Source organism: Pogona vitticeps, chromosome 2, assembly GCF_051106095.1.
Source record: "Pogona vitticeps strain Pit_001003342236 chromosome 2, PviZW2.1, whole genome shotgun sequence".
In the NCBI taxonomy this organism is placed as follows: Eukaryota; Metazoa; Chordata; class Lepidosauria; order Squamata; family Agamidae; genus Pogona; species Pogona vitticeps.
In genome coordinates, this window is record NC_135784.1 from 34,372,161 (window position 1) to 34,390,404 (window position 18,244).

An 18,244-nucleotide genomic window follows, 5' to 3' on the forward strand; every position below is an offset into this window, starting at 1 on the left:
CTTGCCTACTAGATGGGCAGGGTATAAGTTTAAATAAATAAAAATAAACAATGGTAACTCCCAAGGACAAATTGGTTGAATCACGCATGAGAGGAAGTACTCAAAGGAAAGCTAGGAGGAGAATTTGCTTCCTGCCCACCCACCCTTTTTCTTTTTGCTATTCCTAGGTTCTTAAATCTTGTATAAGGTAAATAGAGTGGACATATGTGAAAGTGTGGGTATGCACACTTGATTAGGAGATGGGCTACTAATTTTTGCATCCCTAATATTATTTGCTCAGACAGGAGTTCTGACTCCTGTCCTCCAAAGGTGCAAGCCACACAGAGACTGGTGAAATATTAGGAAGAACAACCTTCAGAACATGGCCAAAGAGCCTGAAAAATCCACAACAACCATCAGATCCCGGCCATGAAAGCCTTCGAGAATATATTTTCATATATCTCAAAAAACTACAGTGGGGTCTTGACTTGAGAACTTAATCCGTATTGGAAGGTGGTTCTCAAGTCAAAATGTTCTCAAGTCAAATCTGCATTTCCCATAGGAATGCATTGAAAACCATTTGATCCGTATCTGCTCTTTTCCGTCCATAGAAACTAATGAGAAGCTGCTATTCCGCCTTCGACCACTAGAGGGGGACATTTTGGTTTTTTTTCCTTAGGTCAAGAAAGGTTCAGGGAAGGCAGGGAAAATACAGTACAGGCAGTATAATACCAGGCAGTCTGAAGACTGTCTCCCAATCCACTCTCTAAACGCTGGGAGGAGTGAGGAAGCAGACAGGCACCCTTTTCACTGGCCAGCAGTTAACTGAAAGATCAAATTTTGCACTTCCCCTGCCTCCCACGTGGTTTTTTTTCAGTTCTTAACTCAAATCTAAGTACTTAAGTCAAGTCAATATTTTCCTATGAGAGCGGTTCTTAAGCCAAAATGTTCTTAACTCAAGCCGTTCTTAAGTCAAGACCCCACTGTATTTAAACCAACAATTATTTGGAGGTAACTCAATAAAATCAGTACAAACAAAAGTCTTTGAAGACTATGCGACATGGGACAGAACCAAGGAATTGCTAAAGATGGGCATCGACCTCAGTCTGGACATTTGTGCTGTGGCATGGCGCCTGCACAGGTGTTGTACAGATGCAACATACTTTCCCTTCCCATCTCCTCTGTGTACTCACCACAGATAATGCATGCTTCCCTTCCACCTCCTCCGTGTGACTGCCCACTCACCATTTGTAACCATGCCTCCTCTACCTCCTCTAGCAGCCACTCACTTAGATCAGGACATGGGGCAGGGATTCCTGCAGCACTGCCTTGGAGTGGGCAGCTGTTGGATGAGTCGGAGGAGGAAATCAGGGCTGCAAAAGGTGAGTTGTCAGGTAGGAAGCATGCATCGCCTGTGTAATGGGAGAGTGCACGGAGGAGGCAGGGAGAACTATGCAGCAGCCATACAACACCTGTGAGGGTGTGTAGCTTAACTGTTATTAACCTCCAAACCAAGGTCTGTGCCTATCTCTACTAAAGAAATTTATCTGGAAGCAAAAGGCATTTCAACTCTTGATTTTATAGTCATCTGCTCTTATTTCTTTAGTTCACTGTTGTTTTGCTCTGGTTTTTTGTTGTTGTTGTTGTTGTTTTTGTTTCTAAGCAAAACTTTTCTGATAAGTTTATTTTTAATTTATTTCTTTAAAAAACCCCAAAGAACACATGTAAAAGGGCAAAATGATGCCATGGAAACAATGGAAATTAAACCTAAATGCCTGGACAGTAAGTAAGGGCAGTTGGGATGAATGGAGAGAACTCTTCAGACAAGAAGCTCCAAAATCCTGAGCAGGACTATAACTTTTATGTTTCATCACAAGCATCAAAAGGCCTAAGGCTGTTTGTGATTACCACAACCAGGGGGAGCAAATGGCTTTATATGAAAGGACAAGACAAGACATACTATAATATACAATGATGGAATAAGCTAGCCATGTGGAAAGTCTTGCCCTAGCCTCTGCCAGCAGGTAAACAGCTATGCCCAGCAGTGCACAGAGCTTATCTTCTGAATCCATTTTAGTACTATTATCCATTTTTGGTACCCACTGTGCTAAGTCAATGCCACATGTTTGTTAAATTATTCACTACTTATAGAATAGCACAGACAAGCACATAGATGAAAAAAGGTTTTTTTAAGCAGTTTCTGCAAAGATATGAATCTTTGCCCTCTCCCTAAAAAATGCAATTCTGAGTAAATTTAAAATTAAATTGTCTTCTTCACAAGAATCCACATTCCCAAAACAGAGGTGCTATATTCACAGCAGCTGGGCACTGAGGCACTGCCCATCTGGCATGCTGGGAAATCTCACACACTAGCCCATTTCCCACTGCCTCCTCATCTACCAGCACAACATAATATATACAATTTTCTCCAAGAGGCTTACATTGACAGCTGCAGTATTTAAAACATCAGTCAGTTGGAGGAAAATGTGAGCATCTTTTGGACCAGATGCAGAAGGCAAGGTATTTGCATTTCAAAGGGAAAGTTTTTAATTGATACCTTTCCAAGTCTCCACTGCAGTAATTTAGATGGTGGAAAGAGATTAACCATCATCACTGTGATCTAAATTAAACAGCAATGTTTATTAGCATTCACTTATACAGAGATGAACCAATGCAAGTGGAGGAAACAATACATTGGCAATGGCTGGGTTGTTTTTCTCATACAAGCTGCAGCTTATAATGACTGAAAGCTCAGTAGACAAGACCCACTGGATTAGTGGGTATTTGGTGAGTCAATTCCTCCATAAGTACAATTGGGTGTATTCTAATAGTGAGTTACTGTGATAAAGTAAATCACAGAGTAGATCAGCTGAATCAATGAAGTGCACAGAGGAGTTGGCTCACCAAATTAATTTTATTTCTTTAAACTACTTAAATCCTGTCTGGCTTGGGAGACCCACCACTACCGCCACCACAGCCCTCAATCTCACTGAGGCACACAAGCCCATCCACCTCAACAAGGCCTCAATAATACCAATGGAGGGACATTCAAAGACTACCTTTGAAATTGTTATAGCTCTGTATTGTATATGAATTGGGATTGGACTGACTATCTGTCAGTTTAGCATCTTGAATGTTTGACATTTCCACCCTGAATGTGAAGGCATTTGTATCAGACAATTTTAAAGACGAACAGCTGGTTCAAAATAAAGAGGTGGAACAAATGTGATCGAGGAGACATGGGGTTTCCAAGCTAGATTTTTAAGTTAACCACAAAGACATCTAACTACAGATGACTGAAATTGTCAGTTTTGCTTTCTCTCACAGTAGATTTTTAAAAGCACAGTTCCTAACACTTTGAACCAGAGGAAAATTGCAAATTTTAGTAAATTCTTCTCACAAATAAAATCATCACCTGTTCTTCCACGAATGAGGCTGAAATGACTGCTCCTTGTTACCTTCACCTCACCTTTGGTTCAGCTAATTGTTCATAGTTTTTAATATTGTCTTTTAATGATGTTCACCACCATTGTATACTCATTGTTTTCAACTTTAAATATTGTCTTTTGTTGTTGTAACTGCCTTGGGTCTTTTTCAGGGAGAAAGGCAAGGTTAAAATATTTTAAATAAATAATAATAATAAATAATAAATATTATTACATAATGATATCATGTAAGTCAATCTTTGTCTCCTGGATGTGTTACTTCTGAGCCTGGTACTAAACAAGGCATGACATCTTTGGAGCTTTGCCTAATTATAGTTGCCAGTGTATTTGAATAAGAAATACTTCTAAGGAGCTGTTCAGTATAGAACCTTACATTTCTCATTGTTCTATGGCAGTGGTTCCCAAGATTGGGTCAGCCAGGTGTTCTTGGACTGCAACTCCCAGAAACCCTGGCCAGCACAGCTGGTGGTGAAGGTGAACTATTGCTTGATGGGAATGTTTTGCTAGCAAGACTGACACACCTTACCTTTGAGTAAGTGGCAGGGAGATTTCTTTTAAAAAAGCAAAATACTGTATACCAAAATGTTATGACTCAGAAATGAGTGCATAAATCCAAACACTTCATAGGTCCCATAAAGGAATATGAAATGTACAGTTAACAAGATTTCTGAACCTGGATAAAAGGATTTAAACTCTATATGGCCACAGACAACCCAGACTGGCTTAAGCAAGGGGATACCAGTCTAAGTCTATAAAAAAGAGAATTTCTGGCCTAAAACTGGGACAGAAGCCTGAAATTACATTTAAAAGAAAAGTCTTCTCCATTTCCGCAAGGTTCATGGATAAGTAGGTACAGAAAGAACAATTTACCAGTCTGGATGTGTAATATTTGAGGAGGTTTGGGTATCGTTTGCCAAATCTTAGAGAGCTCTAAAGCTGCCCATTCCTGCTCTTGTCCATGCTATTACAGAAAAAAAATATGCAAACACAGAGGATACACCTGATGGAAAGCCCCAAACATTTTCTATGTCCCTACAAAAATCCCTAGAACATTCTAAGAACAACGTATTTTCCTTCCTCCAAACTGAGCAATGTTAGCTTTTCACATGCTGCCAGTAAATGCAATGAGTAAATTGTTGTGGTTTCACCACCATTTTTTGTTTTAATCTTTTGTTGTTTAGTCATTAAGTTGTATCTGACTCTTTGTGACCCCAGGGACTAGAGCACTGGTTCTTAACCTTTGTTACTCAGATGATTTTGGACTGCAACTCCCAGAAGCCTTCACCATCAGCTCTTCTGGCTGAGGTTTCTGGGACTTGAAATTCAAAAACACCTGAGTAACAAAGGTTAAGAACCACTGGACTAGAGCACACCAGGCCCTCCTGTCTACCAATGCCTCCCAGAGTTTGGTCAAAGTCATATTGGGAGCTTCGGTGAAACTGTCCAACAATCTCATCCTCGGTCGTTCCCTTCTCCTCTTGCCTTCACACTTTCCCAACATCAGGGTCTTTTCCAGGGAGTCTTCTCTTCTCATGAGATGGCCAAAGCATTGAGGCCTCAGCTTCAGGATCTGTCCTTCCAGTGAGCACTCAAGGTTGATTTCCTTCAACATGGATAGGTTTGTTCTCCTTGCAGTCCAGGGGACTCTCAAGAGTCTCCTCCAGCACAACAATTCAAAAGCATCAATTCTTCAGTGGTCAGCCTTCTTCATGGTCCAACTCTCACTTCCATACATCGCTAGTGGAAAAACCATAGCTTTGACTATGTGCACCTTCATTAGCAAGGTGATGTCTCTCCTTTTTAAGATCCTGTCTAGGTTTGTCATTGCTTTCCTCCCAAGAAGCAGGCGTCTTTTAATCTCGTGGCTGATGTCACCATCTGCAGTGATCATGGAGCCCAAGAAAGTAAAATCTGTCATGGCCTCCGTATCTTCCCCTTCTATTTGCCAGGAGGTGATGGATGTTGAGCTTCAGACCATTTTTTGCACTCTCCTTTTTCACCCTCATTAAGAGGTTCTTTATTTCCTCCTCACTTTCTGGCATCAGAATGGTATCATCTGCACATGTTAGCAATTTGGTCTCTAGTTCCTCTGCTCCTTCAAAATCCAGCTTGTACTTCTGGGAGTTCTCAGTCCACATACTGCTGAAGCCTACCATGTAGGATTTTGAGCATCACCTTGCTAGCGTGTGAAATGAGTGCAATTGTACAGCAATTGGAGCATTCTTTGGCACTGCCCTTCTTTGGGATTGGGATGTAAACTGATCTTTTCCAATCCTCTGGCCACTGCTGAGTTTTCCAAACTTGCTGGTATATTGAGTGTAGCACTTTAACAGCATCATCTTTTAAGATTTTAAATAGTTCAACTGGAATGCCATCACCTCCACTGGCCTTGTTGTTAGCCTAGTTGGACAGCCACTTTCCTGTTTTGAATTTCCTTTTCTTTGGGATGGTTCTTGTTGCTGCCTCCTGTACAATGTTACGAGCCTCTATCCAAAGTTCTTCAGGCACTTTGTCCACCAAATCGAGTTCCTTAAATCTGTTCTTCACTTCCACTGTGTATTCATAAGGGATTTGTTTAAGATTATACCTGACTAGCCCAGGTTTTTCCTACTTTCTTCAGTTTAAGCTTGAGTTTTGCTATAAAAAGCTGATGATCAGAGCCACAATCGGCTCCAGGTCTTGTTTTTGCTGACTGTATAGAGCTTCTCCATCTTTGGCAGAAAACACAATCAATCTGATTTTGGTATTGCCTATCTAGTGATGTCCATGTATAGAGTCACCTCTTGTGTTGTTGGAAAAGAGTGTTTGTGATGACCAGCTTGTTCTCTTCACAAAACTCTATTAGCCTTTGCCCTGCTTCGTTTTGAACTCCAAGGCCAAGTTTATCTTTTGTCCCTTTTATCTCTTGACTCCCTACTTTAGCATTCCAATTCCCTATAATGAGAAGAACACCTTTCTTTGGTGTCAGTTCTAGAAGGTCTTGTAAATCTTCATAGAATTGGTCAATTTCAGCCTCTTCAGCATTGGTGGTTGGTGAATAAACTTGGATTACTGTGATGTTGAACGGTCTACCTTGGATTTGTATTGAAATCATTCTATCATTTTTGAGATTGTATCCCAGTACAGATTTTCCCACTCTTTTGTCGACTATGAGGGCTATTCCATTTCTTCTGTGGGATTCTTGCCCACAATAGTAGATATGATGATCATCTGATGTGAATTTGTCCATTCCCATCCATTTTAGTTCACTGACATTCAAGATGTCAATGCTTATTCTTGCCATCTGACCACATCCAGCTTACCAAGGTTCGTATGCAGTATTTTTCCAGGTTCCAGGTTCCTATGCAGTATTTTTCTTTGCAGCATCAGACTTCCCTTTCACTTCCAGGCGCATCCGCAGCTGAGAGTCCTTTCGGCTTTGGCACAACCATTTCATTAGCTCTGGAGCTTCTTGTCCTTGTCCTCAGTAGCATGTTGGACACCTTCAGACCTGAGGGACTCATCTTCCAGCATCATATCTTTTAGCCTTTTATTTCTGTCCGTGGAGTTTTATTGGCAGCGATACTGGAGTGTCTTGCCAGTTTCTGCTCCAGATGGATCGCGTTTAGTCGGAACTCTCCACTATGTCCTGCCCGTCTTGGGTGGCCCTGCACGGCAGAGCCCATAGCTTCTCTGAATTACTCAAGCTCCTTCACCCTGACAAGGCAGCAATCCGTGAAGGGGTGTTTTAATCTATATTTTCTTATATAGCTAAGCTCAGGAGGGTTTTTTGTTTGTTTTAATTTATTCACTTTATTAAATTTCATTTTATGTCTATGTTGATGTCTGGATTATAAGATTACCTGAATAGATGGGTTGGGTAAAAAATTACACAGATAGACAGACAGACTAGATGTGCATTCAAACACTGGCTAGTTTGTACATCCGAACAAGCTGTGATTCAGTAAAAAGTTGCTCCTTTCCAGCTGCCAGGCTGCAGCACTAGTGGCTGGACAAACAATGTACTTTTGGTTCATGTTTTTTGTTTGTTTTGTTTGTTTGTTTGTTTCTCTTCCAGTAAGGCAATAGAAGAATCAGGGGCTTTTCCTTTGCATGTTTCTCAAAGTTAGAGGGGAGAAATCAAATGCCATGCGAATAAATTATATAGCAAAGACTGTAATCTGTTTAGTCATTTTCACTTCAAATGGGAGTGAATGGACAGTGAAAAACAGCATGCAGGCTTGTCCACATCACATCAGGACTGGCGAAGGACCTGAGCTTACCATGACATCTGAACTATGTTTGGTTTAAGGGCAAATGTTTTTTTCCCTCCTGCTTTGTGAGGCTTCCCACTAAAAGGAAACTTATGTCAGTGTTCTAATTCATCCTAATCACAGTCATCTTGTATAAAATGCATTATGTCCCACTAGAACATTATGTCCAAAATAATTATATATTATGTCCAATAATATGCTAGCACATTTATGTCTAAAAATCAGAGGCTTTAGGGAGAGTACTTGAACAAAATGATTCTAGAGAGGATAGGCCAAAGGCAAGAAGGGTATTATAACACTCATCATCACTCATGCACTCTTAAATCAGGCCTTTTCTCCCCTTCCTGTGATATTTAAGTGGTTCCATATTTAAACAGCATTGCCATCATTACATATACTATAGCAGATTAAAACACACACCCTGGACTTTTCCAGACTGAAGGGTCTCTTGTATAAGAATTATGTCATCTTTCTCTACTGCTATACTAGTATTAACCATTTCAGACTTTCTTCCTGTCTCTACCTAAAGGAAGAAGACTATGGTAAACTGGGGGTGAATTTCACACCCTGAGGCTTCCTGGAGTTGCAATGCAGCCCTCTGGAATTCTCTGGAGGGCTATATCCCCTTCCCTATGATACCACTTTCTAATGATGTCCCAGCTTCTGTGATGACCTTTTATCCTCATTCAAAAACTTTCGAAATGCCTCTCCTAAGGCTGACTTGCCAGCAGCAAGATCTTTAAGCTAAAATAAATACAGTACTGGAAATTTTTGTTGCACCCAGCAGCACTGCAATGCAACCTCTGAAACAGAATTTGGCTCTCAGGCTGAAAAAATGTTTTCGCACCCTTGAAGTAAAGTAGGAGTGAGCGAAACAAGAACCCCCTGATGTTGCTAAACTGCAGCTCCCATCCTTCTTTGCTGGCTAGGAAGGCTAAAGGGAGTTGTAGGCGAACAGTACCTGGAGGACTGCCCTTTTGCCCTCTCTGGTGTAGGAGATGATATTCTGCAAACAACAGCCTAGATATACATAAGTTTGGGATTTAGTATTAAGAGTGAAAACTGCCAACCATAAAAAGTCCTGGATCCTGAGCTCTACCCCACGATAAAGTGCAATCAACAGATTATGGGCCCATCTATACCAAACATTTCTTCAGCTTTCCTTGCACCCATAACACTGGTGCTGCTGAACACAGGGCTGAGACTGGTATCAAAAGAGTCAAAGCAGCATGAAACATGCTTTCCAAAGGGGAGTGGTGCATTTTTGTTCTGATCTGCTCCATCCCACAATCTGTTCAGATGGATCCCAGTACCATTTTGATGCATACTGATCTTGTACTTTTATGAGTGTGTCTGATTTGATGACATTTCTTTATACATTAGTTTTTGAGGGCCAGCTCCCACTTCTACACATCTTACTGCCAGTTCTCTTTAAGTGGTTTTTGGGTGAGAGGCAGGATATCAAGTGTTCTGCATTCTACTTTTTAAAAACGCTGTTACTTTTTTGTTGTATGGTATACTGTGTATATACTTACAATGACAATAAATTATATTATTATTATTACTTTTGCACCATAACTAAGAAGTGAACACAATTTTTTAAAAAATAGAAAGCGTTGTAGCAAAACATGAAGGCACAAGAAGGATAGACAGGAAAAACAAGGAGTGGAGGGAAGAGAAAATGAAGGGGGAAGGCAGTGGGAGGCCAAGATAGACAAAAAAGCACAGTGATCTGTGTTGGGAGTGAGACCTCAGGGAGCAATTTCAGTTGTGTGCTGACAGTCCATACTAGGGTGACCCAGTGCATCCAGCAACAGATACTCCTCTCATGTGTGGACACAAATACAGGGACAGCCTATTCCAATCTGCAACAATAACAAAATACCACAAAGGCCCAGAGCAAAACCAAAAGGACCAGGGAAAGCAGTACAGTGTGGATGAGCCCAGGAGGTAGATCCTGGAACCCACTTAAGCCTGGGTGTTTTTTTTTAACACTTTTTGTCACTGTTGTCAACAATTTGAGCCTTACGTCAATACTGATATTATCAACAGACTAGATATAGAGGAATAAATGTGATATCTTGATGAGTCCTTTGATTTCTAGAGTGCTTCATTAATCATCAGCATCTGATAAGGTCACAAGGCCATAGCTATGAATATGATATAGGTGCTGTAATCAGTCTAACCAAACCCCTGCTAGTAATAGAAATCTCTCAAGCACTCACTTGTTTTCGAAAAATTTCCCAAATCATCCAAAATAGATTTCAGAGATTCTTCAGATTTATCAAAAGAGGATTGCAGCTGCAAATAAATATATAAATATTTTGTTGAGAGACTGTGTTTTAATTATTTCCATTTTAACGTTTTCAATATTGTCAGTGTTTTCAGCTGAATCAAAAAGTATGCTAATGGAAGGTTCAATTATATTTTATTAGAGTTCTTGAGGGGGAAAGCATATATTCTATTAACTAAAAGGTAGGAAAGCATACTGCAATATTTCCATCCCAATTTCCAATTTATAATTTGGATTTACTTACTCTTTGAAGACTCTCCTTGGTGTTCAAAATAAAAGTGTTTAAAACCTCACTAAAAGAAAATACATAGGAAATATAAGATTTTTATGCAAATTAAACAGATTAAAATGGGAGGGGAGGGAACCAGGATAATCTCATCAGCAAACATTATACAGTAAAATGCCTTAATTCGCCATTAAAGTATTTATCACTAGGGAACTTTCACTTCTCTAGTCAAATGAATTGCATTAGTAAGAATTTCCAGTAGATTTGTCTTTCTGAAATGTTGACTAATGGCCAGTGCTAACAGTATAGGCATTTGAACAAGCTAGGTTTACTTGCTTACATGTGGTGATGGTATAAAGTCCATGGTAGCTTTGTAGAGCTGCAATATAAGGATATCTGCAAGCGGGATCTGAAGGCCTTAGGAATGGACCTCAACAGATGGGAAACCTTGATGGTCTGAGCATTCAGCCTGGAGGCAGGCGGTGCATCATGGCCTTTCCCAATTTGAAGAGACACTCGTCCAGCAGGTCGAGGCAAAGAGGCAGTCCCGAAACCAGTAAAATCAGGGAGCTGGACAGGGGACAGATTCTATTTGTCTTCAGTGTGGAAAGCATTGTCACTCCTGAATTGGCCTTCTCAGACACACTAAACGCTGTTCCAAGACCTCCATACAGAGCACATTACCATAGTCTCTTGAGACTGAAGGATGCCTACACAATGGGAAGTGCTCCCTGTAAATAACTAGTGAAAGAATAATCGGAGCTGGAAAAGTTACTTTTTAAGTACCTCTTCCAGTGGCTGTACCAGTGGGGGATCCTGGGAGTTGTAGTTTAAAAAGTGACTTTTCCAGTTCCGATTATCGATGATTGCCACTGAAAGGATGGCACAAGCAAAGTGCACACATGTTGTGTATGCCATCAAGTGGCTCAACAAGAAGTAAGATCCTGATATGGAAAAATATAGAGATATCAAGTGTCCAGACTAGCCTTTTTTGGTGTGGGCTGGTGCAGAAGTGATTTGCCATTTGGTGTGATCCTAATGTCCAGAGGGCATACTGACCTCAAGCAATCCTATTTCCAGTTTCCTGAAGTAGCATGTTTGTGCAAAGCTGGAGTTTGGGAGATACGGAAGTGGGGTGGGTTCAAGTATGGCTGGGAAGGGCAGGCCGTAGAGACAGATAAAGAGAGAGAGGGGCAAGCTATGTCTGGTGGTGCAAAGTGAGAAAAAGCAGCTGATTGGCAGCCGAAAGCAGGCAGAATACCAGTCTGCCTTTGTGCTCCCCTTTGGCTACACCGAGTTTGAGAAGGACATAGAGAGAACAGGAGTGTGCAATCTCCCACCACCACCCCCATCTCACCAGTAGAGGCAAAAGAAAGGGATCCCTTTGCCTTTCACATGTTTTTGTACAGAGAGAGAGAGAAAGAGAGAGAGAGAGAAGAGAGAAGAGAGAAGAGAGAAGAGATGAGGATTGCTTGGAGGGTGCAAGGCAGATTAAAAAGGGAAGGTGGTGTGTACGCCCAAATAGGAAAGCCTCTTGGCTTTCCCAGAAGGAGTTCTGTGTCTGTCTAAAAATAAAATACTGTAGGCTCTTAACACTGTGAGGCATCTGTGGATGGACACGTACTTCTCTGTCCACACTTTGCCTTCTAGCCACACATGCCTTTTCTGCCTCTCTTTTGCATGTAACAGACATACACCCCACAAAAAAGAGGAAAAAAGGGGGTGGGGAGCCAAATGTGTCTTTCTTTAATTATCATCACCCATCATCATTATCATCATTTTAGAACTGCAGAGCTAGAAGAATCCCTATGGATCATCGAGTCCAGCCCCTGTCTGGGAGGCACCGTGGGGAATTGAACTCCCAACCTCTGGCTCTGATTTCTTAAGTGTTCCATCTGCCAATATCTTGAAGCAGATTATTTATTAAGCCACTTCACAATACAGGAAATTCAAACCGGAAGCAGCCTTGGCATCTGTGACAGCCGCAAGACTCAATTCTAGTCCATTCCCAGTGAATGCATGCAGTGGGAATGGACTAAACTACTGGATAGCTCAGTGGTTTAGGTCTCTGGCTGTGGAGCTAGAGGTTGGGAGTTCCTGACTGGGCCTCCTTGACAGGGACTGGACTCAATAATCCATAGGTTCCCTTCCAATTCTCCAATTCCAAGATTATTATTACTGTATTATTAGACTAGAATGCATCAGCCTGGACATGCCCAAAAACTACAAGGATCTGGGCATGTTTGCTTTGTTTGCCTCCCCCTCCCTCCCTCCCTCTCAGTGAAAAACAGCCTATTAAGATAAGGGAAACAGTACTCTAAATCTGGCTTAATTAACCTAAATGATTTTCAATTGTGATCAAGAACTTCCAGTTGTTCTTGGTAACATATTCAGTCAGTTCCCAAGACCTGTTAAAATTACAGGGGGAAATCCTGGAAGTCAGGACTTTCTTTGAGGTTTCCAAAAGACAACCACTCTCTAAGATGTAAACTAAGAAACAGCTTGCCTCTTCTCTAACTCAAGCACCTGCAATGGAATCGTTCAAATAAATTTCCTGCTGTATATGCACGACTCTCTTCCACACTCACAGTTTTGTGGAATCATCATCCTAAAGGAAAAATGATCCAAGAGGATTTTATTTTAGAAGCTTTTAAAGCAAACTGTCAACAATGGCCCAGAAGGGGGAATGTAGTGGTTTGGAAAGCAAATTAAAACAGTGGGGTTCAATGTAACAAAATTTAAGAGCCTAATTCTATTTTAATCAGCTTTTAAATTAAACGCATACCGCACACAGAGTGGCCTGAAGTCCACAAAGAGAAATAAGGGTAAAAAGAAAACAAGTGAACTGAAAATCTCATGACAGCCATGGGTGATTCAGGAATTGCTAGCAAGGAGCTATGGGTGATGGACAATATCAGAGCCTTCCCTCTGTCTTCATAGGGTTCTTTATCTTTAAACCAGAGTTGTGGTTTCAGCTTCAAGAGAAGATACCCATGGGTACTGTAACTATAACCAGTGTTAACTGAAAGCTTCATCCTCTGAAGAACCTTCCACTGTTCTACTAAAACCACCAGTTAAGCTAGACAAGGTCAGTCCAAGGTCTCCTGTCATGTGAGCTGGAAAGCAGAGCCACCTGCCACATTGCTGGTTCAGAGAGAAAAAGGTGGGCTCCCCCATCGGAAGCAACACTTCCATACACTCCTCTACTGTATATGCCACTCTCAGAAAATAAACGGGCAAGCAATACAGCATCCTTTCCCCCTTTTTTAAAAAAAATGATGCTTGGGTCCAAGGATTCTCTTGGAGTCTAGATGACAATTTTAAAAAATGGTCTATTGAAACTGTCTGGAATATTGGTGATTTCTCTGGATGCCCTTCCTATTATGTCTTTACTCCAAGAGGCCAGATTTAGGCAAGGAGGTGCTGCTGTAATATTTGCCTCTTTTCTCCCAGCAGTAGGCAGCAGGGAGAAAAGAGTCCAGAGATGCTGCTACCTTTCTGGGCCAGCACAGCAGGATGGCGAGGGTAGAAGAAGGAGCAGCCCATTTGCTTCCCCCAGTGTTCTGCTATCTGAGGCAGCTGCCTCAGGACACCTAATGCCAAGGCTGTCACTCTTGCTGAATCACTGAGACTCAAGTATATTGTATAAATGAATAAAAGGCTCCAGAAGGACAAAGAGAAGAAGCTGCCAGCAGGAAGCTGAAAGAACAAAACTTAGAAGACAGATGGTGTCCTCACCAAATGAATCCTGATTTGTTTAGGGCAACATCCCTGCTTAATGATAACAAAGCAGAAAGGCAGCAACCCCGCCAGTTGCGATGACTTCAGTGGCTGAGATGTAGAGAAAAGTGGAAATATACGATAACCACTTGAATGAGGAGCAAGGCACAGAAGTTCAGAGAGTGAGGTGGAGCAGGAGAACCAGTAATGTACCCCCATCAGTTTGGGAAGTCCTTTTTAGAAATCCATTGTTCGAACTCATTACAAATACCTGCCACAATAATTTGTTAGTATTACATTACAAAGAAGGATGTGTGGGGTTTTTTGCTAACTAGTCATTACTACTTTCTCATTGCTCAATAAAAAGCCAATTTTAAAACTGGTAAGGGAATAGCATACCACTTAAAATGCTCTTTTAAAACACTGGAAAACATTACTTGTTATATCTGTGAAGATTCTCGGTCATCCAGGTGAGGTTATCTAGAAGCTGAGTCATGACAAATGGACTTCTTTCTTATTAATAAGAAAGAAGTCCAGTTGCGATGACTCAATTTCCAGACTACTTGTTATACACACACCAGGAATGCCATTCATGCTGACTATGCTCCTTTTGGAAAGGAACTTTGTTGCACTTTCATTACCAGAAAAAGTTAAGAGTAATCTGATGACATTATTACTCATTTCTTGTAAACTCTGATCCAGAGCTCACCGTATTTAATGAAAATAACATTAGGCAGAGTGAGGCCATCATCTCTGGTAGCAAGTTACTAAGAAGTGGTAGCAAGGTGCTAAGGGTAGAGAGGAGTGCCATGAAGCTTCTCTGAGCATCTGAAGTTGAAGCCTGATGCTTTAGGAATGGTGGAGTATTTTACTCCATCATTAAGAGGACAAAGCTCAAGCACAACAATGTCTGACAACATGGATGCTCAGCAGATATTCAGGAGATGCTTTAGGCCAGAAGGAGAGGGTAAGACAGTAAAAAGCATACAAACAGAATGTTTTCCCAAGGGAATTAAATTTTGTCTTAAAATGTACAAATCAGATAATGCTATTTCTGTTTAATCTACAGGATCTTTGTTTTCATTGTCAGAAATTTTCAAATTTTGTCTTGTAACAAGCTTTTGAACCTATTTCATAGTAGAAATGAACTGAACCCACAAGCAACTGTATTTGCCCAAAGACGGCAGTGAAAACATAATTGCCTAACAAGATTTCTCTCTGTCTTTCAGTTTTTCTAATTTTTCACCTGAAAAAAAAATACGTACAGAACTGGAATTATTCATTAGTTCACAGGGAAAAATGTTGAAAGCTTTCATGCTTGGGGCTGAAGCTGCTTCCTTCTTCTGTGATTTTTTTTAAGGGTCATCCTAATCCTCTCTTACCAACAAAGAATCTATTAGAAAATGCTGTAGGGAATCTGCCTTGTCAGTACAGTATTATATACATTGTTTATAAAATATGATTAATAACAAAATGCTAGCGGTAATGTCCTACTTTCACTCAAAATGTAAATATTGGTGCAGAAACAATGCCTTTGATAAGACGTAATGCATTTTCTAAGTTCTTCTAGAGATAATCTTTCTTCCCAGAAAATTCATTCATAAGAACTTTGATAAGAACAGAGTCTGCTGATAACAAGCAGAGGGGAAGTGAATGCCTCCCAGGCTCTGGAAAACACTGTACTCTCTTAAGGGCAGTTCCACTGTCAGGTAGAAAGAGACAACCACCTTAGGCAGCAGATTAAGTTTTAGGGGGCATACTAAGAGTTATATAGGGATTTTGAGCTACATGGAGGTCTGGGGCCCTAATCCCAGCATTGCTGAAAGGAGAAATATATAATGGAAATGAGAGGACTGCTACCTGCAGATTGTACAAAGCCACTGGCAGTAGTTTTCACACAACATAGGCCACACAATCCCACACAGACACATGCATCCTGTCTATATTGGTACCGGGACCACTTTAAAGACCAACAAATTTATTTCAGTATGAACTTTTAAAGATAACAACCCACAATTTGTAAGGGTAGTACAAAGAACATTACGGCAGAAAGTTTACAGAAGGTAGCAACTGCCACTGCCTAATTGCTTGGAGAAAAAGAGAAGTGCATTTTTAGGTCCAAGCTCGACTTGAAGTAAGAGATGTTGACCCTCTAAAAGGCAATCCTGTCACAAATAACAGCATTAGAAATATGACAGGTGACAGGACCCCTTACCTGTTACCCAGATTCCCAGATGGCTGCCATGTCCAGTTTGGCCTTTAATCAGCTGAGGCTTATCACTGAGCTCTGCCCCCACCTAGATGGGGGAGTTCTCAAGACCTTGGTGCATATGTTGGTGATCTCCAGGACTGACTACTGTAACACTCTCTATGAGGGGCTCTCCTTTTGGTTGACCCAAAGATTCTAGCAGGTTTAGAATGTGGCCACCAGACTGATGGTGGGTGTGAGTAGATTTGATCACCTCTCCCCAAGCTTGGCTCACCTGCACTGGTTACCTGTGACGTCTTGAGTTAAGTTCACCTATTAAACCCTCCATGGCTTGGGACCCTGTTACCTATCAGAGCACCTTTCCCTAAGATCTTCTATCCACATCACCTGATCCTTCTCAGGCCATGCTTCCTAGAGTGGTCCTGACCCGACCAGATAGGCGGGATATAAATAAAATAAATTAAATTAAAATTAAATTTCTCCAGGTTGCCAAGGAGGCCAGGAAAACATCCACTAGAAGCCAGGCCTTTTTGGTTGTGACACCAGCGCTATGGTTTCCGGTCAAGCTGCTCCTGGCCTCCTCCCTGCCTACTTTCAAAAGGTTGCTTAAGACATGGCTCTTTATAGAAGCTTTTGATAGCAGCTTCCAAAGACTTTTTCATTTGCCAATCTGTCCTATTATAGGCAATGTTTGGTGATGGAATCTGAAGTCATTTGTTCTTGATTTTATCATCTGTTGATTTATTATTACAGTATTCTTGTTTGCTTGATTTTATCATTTGTTAACTGCCCAGAATAATGCCTTAAACTTCTGAAATAAATAAAGAAATACCTAGTGATTTATATAAAAGGGTTGCATAGCTGTATTTTCCAATGTAACCGATGCAGAAGTATACTACATTAATATTTTTTCCCTGATTTAATGAGAACATCAACTACAACTCTTAAAAACTCACACAAAAATAAATAGATCTATTAGTCTTTAAGACATCATAATGCTTTCTTTTTTTGTTTTTGTCATACCTGCCTTCGTATATATGTTATAAAATCCACTACTTTCACATCAGTAGACAAGGCCCCATGAAGTCAACATGCCCATCATGACAAGTCCCTTTCATGTTTTCTAATGATTAAATTCTCCAATCCCAGGACCTGCTCCCATCCACAGACATGCTGTTGCCACGAAAGAATATCAGTTTGTCTCCTGTGAAGGGGATCACTTGAAAGCATCGTTCTTTATTTCCTCAACATGCACCCTGTTGCCTGAACTACAGAGTACCTTTGAGAATGACAGTAAATTTTCTCTGCTTGTCACTTTCTTGTCCGAATTCAAATGCTCTTAGGAAGCTTTTCCCTCCCACAAAGCATATAATTGTGAAGAATTGTTGAGTTCAATAGGATAAAGAAAACTAATTTCACAGCTTGCAGAAGATGTTTCCATACTTATCGTGTTTTTCCTTGATCTTCTTCTTATTCTCTTCAAATTGCTCCAAGACACCTTTGAATCTTCCAGGAGGAAAATTAAGTGAGCCTTTATCCTTTCCATCGCCTCCAAAGAGTTGTGGTTTAGACTGGTATTTGGCAAAAATACTAGGTTCGTTCTGTTTTTGAGGGAAAGAGAAATGTAAAAAGAAAGACAGCTAAAATGGTAATGGAAACTGTAAATTTCCTAGTAAGTGCTCCCTCTTTCTCAATGTAGTAATATAGTAGTAGTAATAGTAGTAGTTTCATTACTAGGTTGTCTTTCTCCTGGTGAGGGGGCCCAAGGTGGCTCACGACAATTAAAACAAGTTAAAATATTACATTACTAAAGTAAAAAAATAATTAAATACAGTATGTAACTATTAATGATAATATTTAAAAAAATTAAAACAGACTTAAAAAGAACTTGTGCAACTAAGAGGGAGACAATCTTAGTTCATATTTTATAAAAATTATGATTTCAGAAAAATACTCCAGCATGTTGTGAAAAAAGACTTATACAAAAGCGATAACACACAGCTGGATAAAATATAAATAACTGAACAGATAATACAAGGACCAAGGTCTGTGGCAGAAGCACCTGATTTGACCACTAAGGTCCCGAGATTCAATTGGTAGCATCAGCAGTGCTGGAAA

The 18,244-nt window shown here is 40.6% G+C and overlaps 1 protein-coding gene across 2 annotated transcripts in view; it reads right to left on the reverse strand.

The window, feature by feature from the left end:
- Positions 1-18,244, reverse strand: part of IHO1 (interactor of HORMAD1 1) — a 46,767-nt gene that overhangs the window by 12,507 nt on the left and 16,016 nt on the right. For both annotated transcript variants that reach the window (XM_020795371.3, XM_078388789.1), the window contains exons 4-6: positions 17,570-17,727; positions 10,216-10,264; positions 9,904-9,979 (exon numbers count right to left, since the gene is read on the reverse strand). In XM_020795371.3, coding sequence (XP_020651030.3) covers positions 9,904-9,979; positions 10,216-10,264; positions 17,570-17,727 — 283 coding nt within the window. The remainder of the gene's footprint in view (positions 1-9,903; positions 9,980-10,215; positions 10,265-17,569; positions 17,728-18,244) is intronic.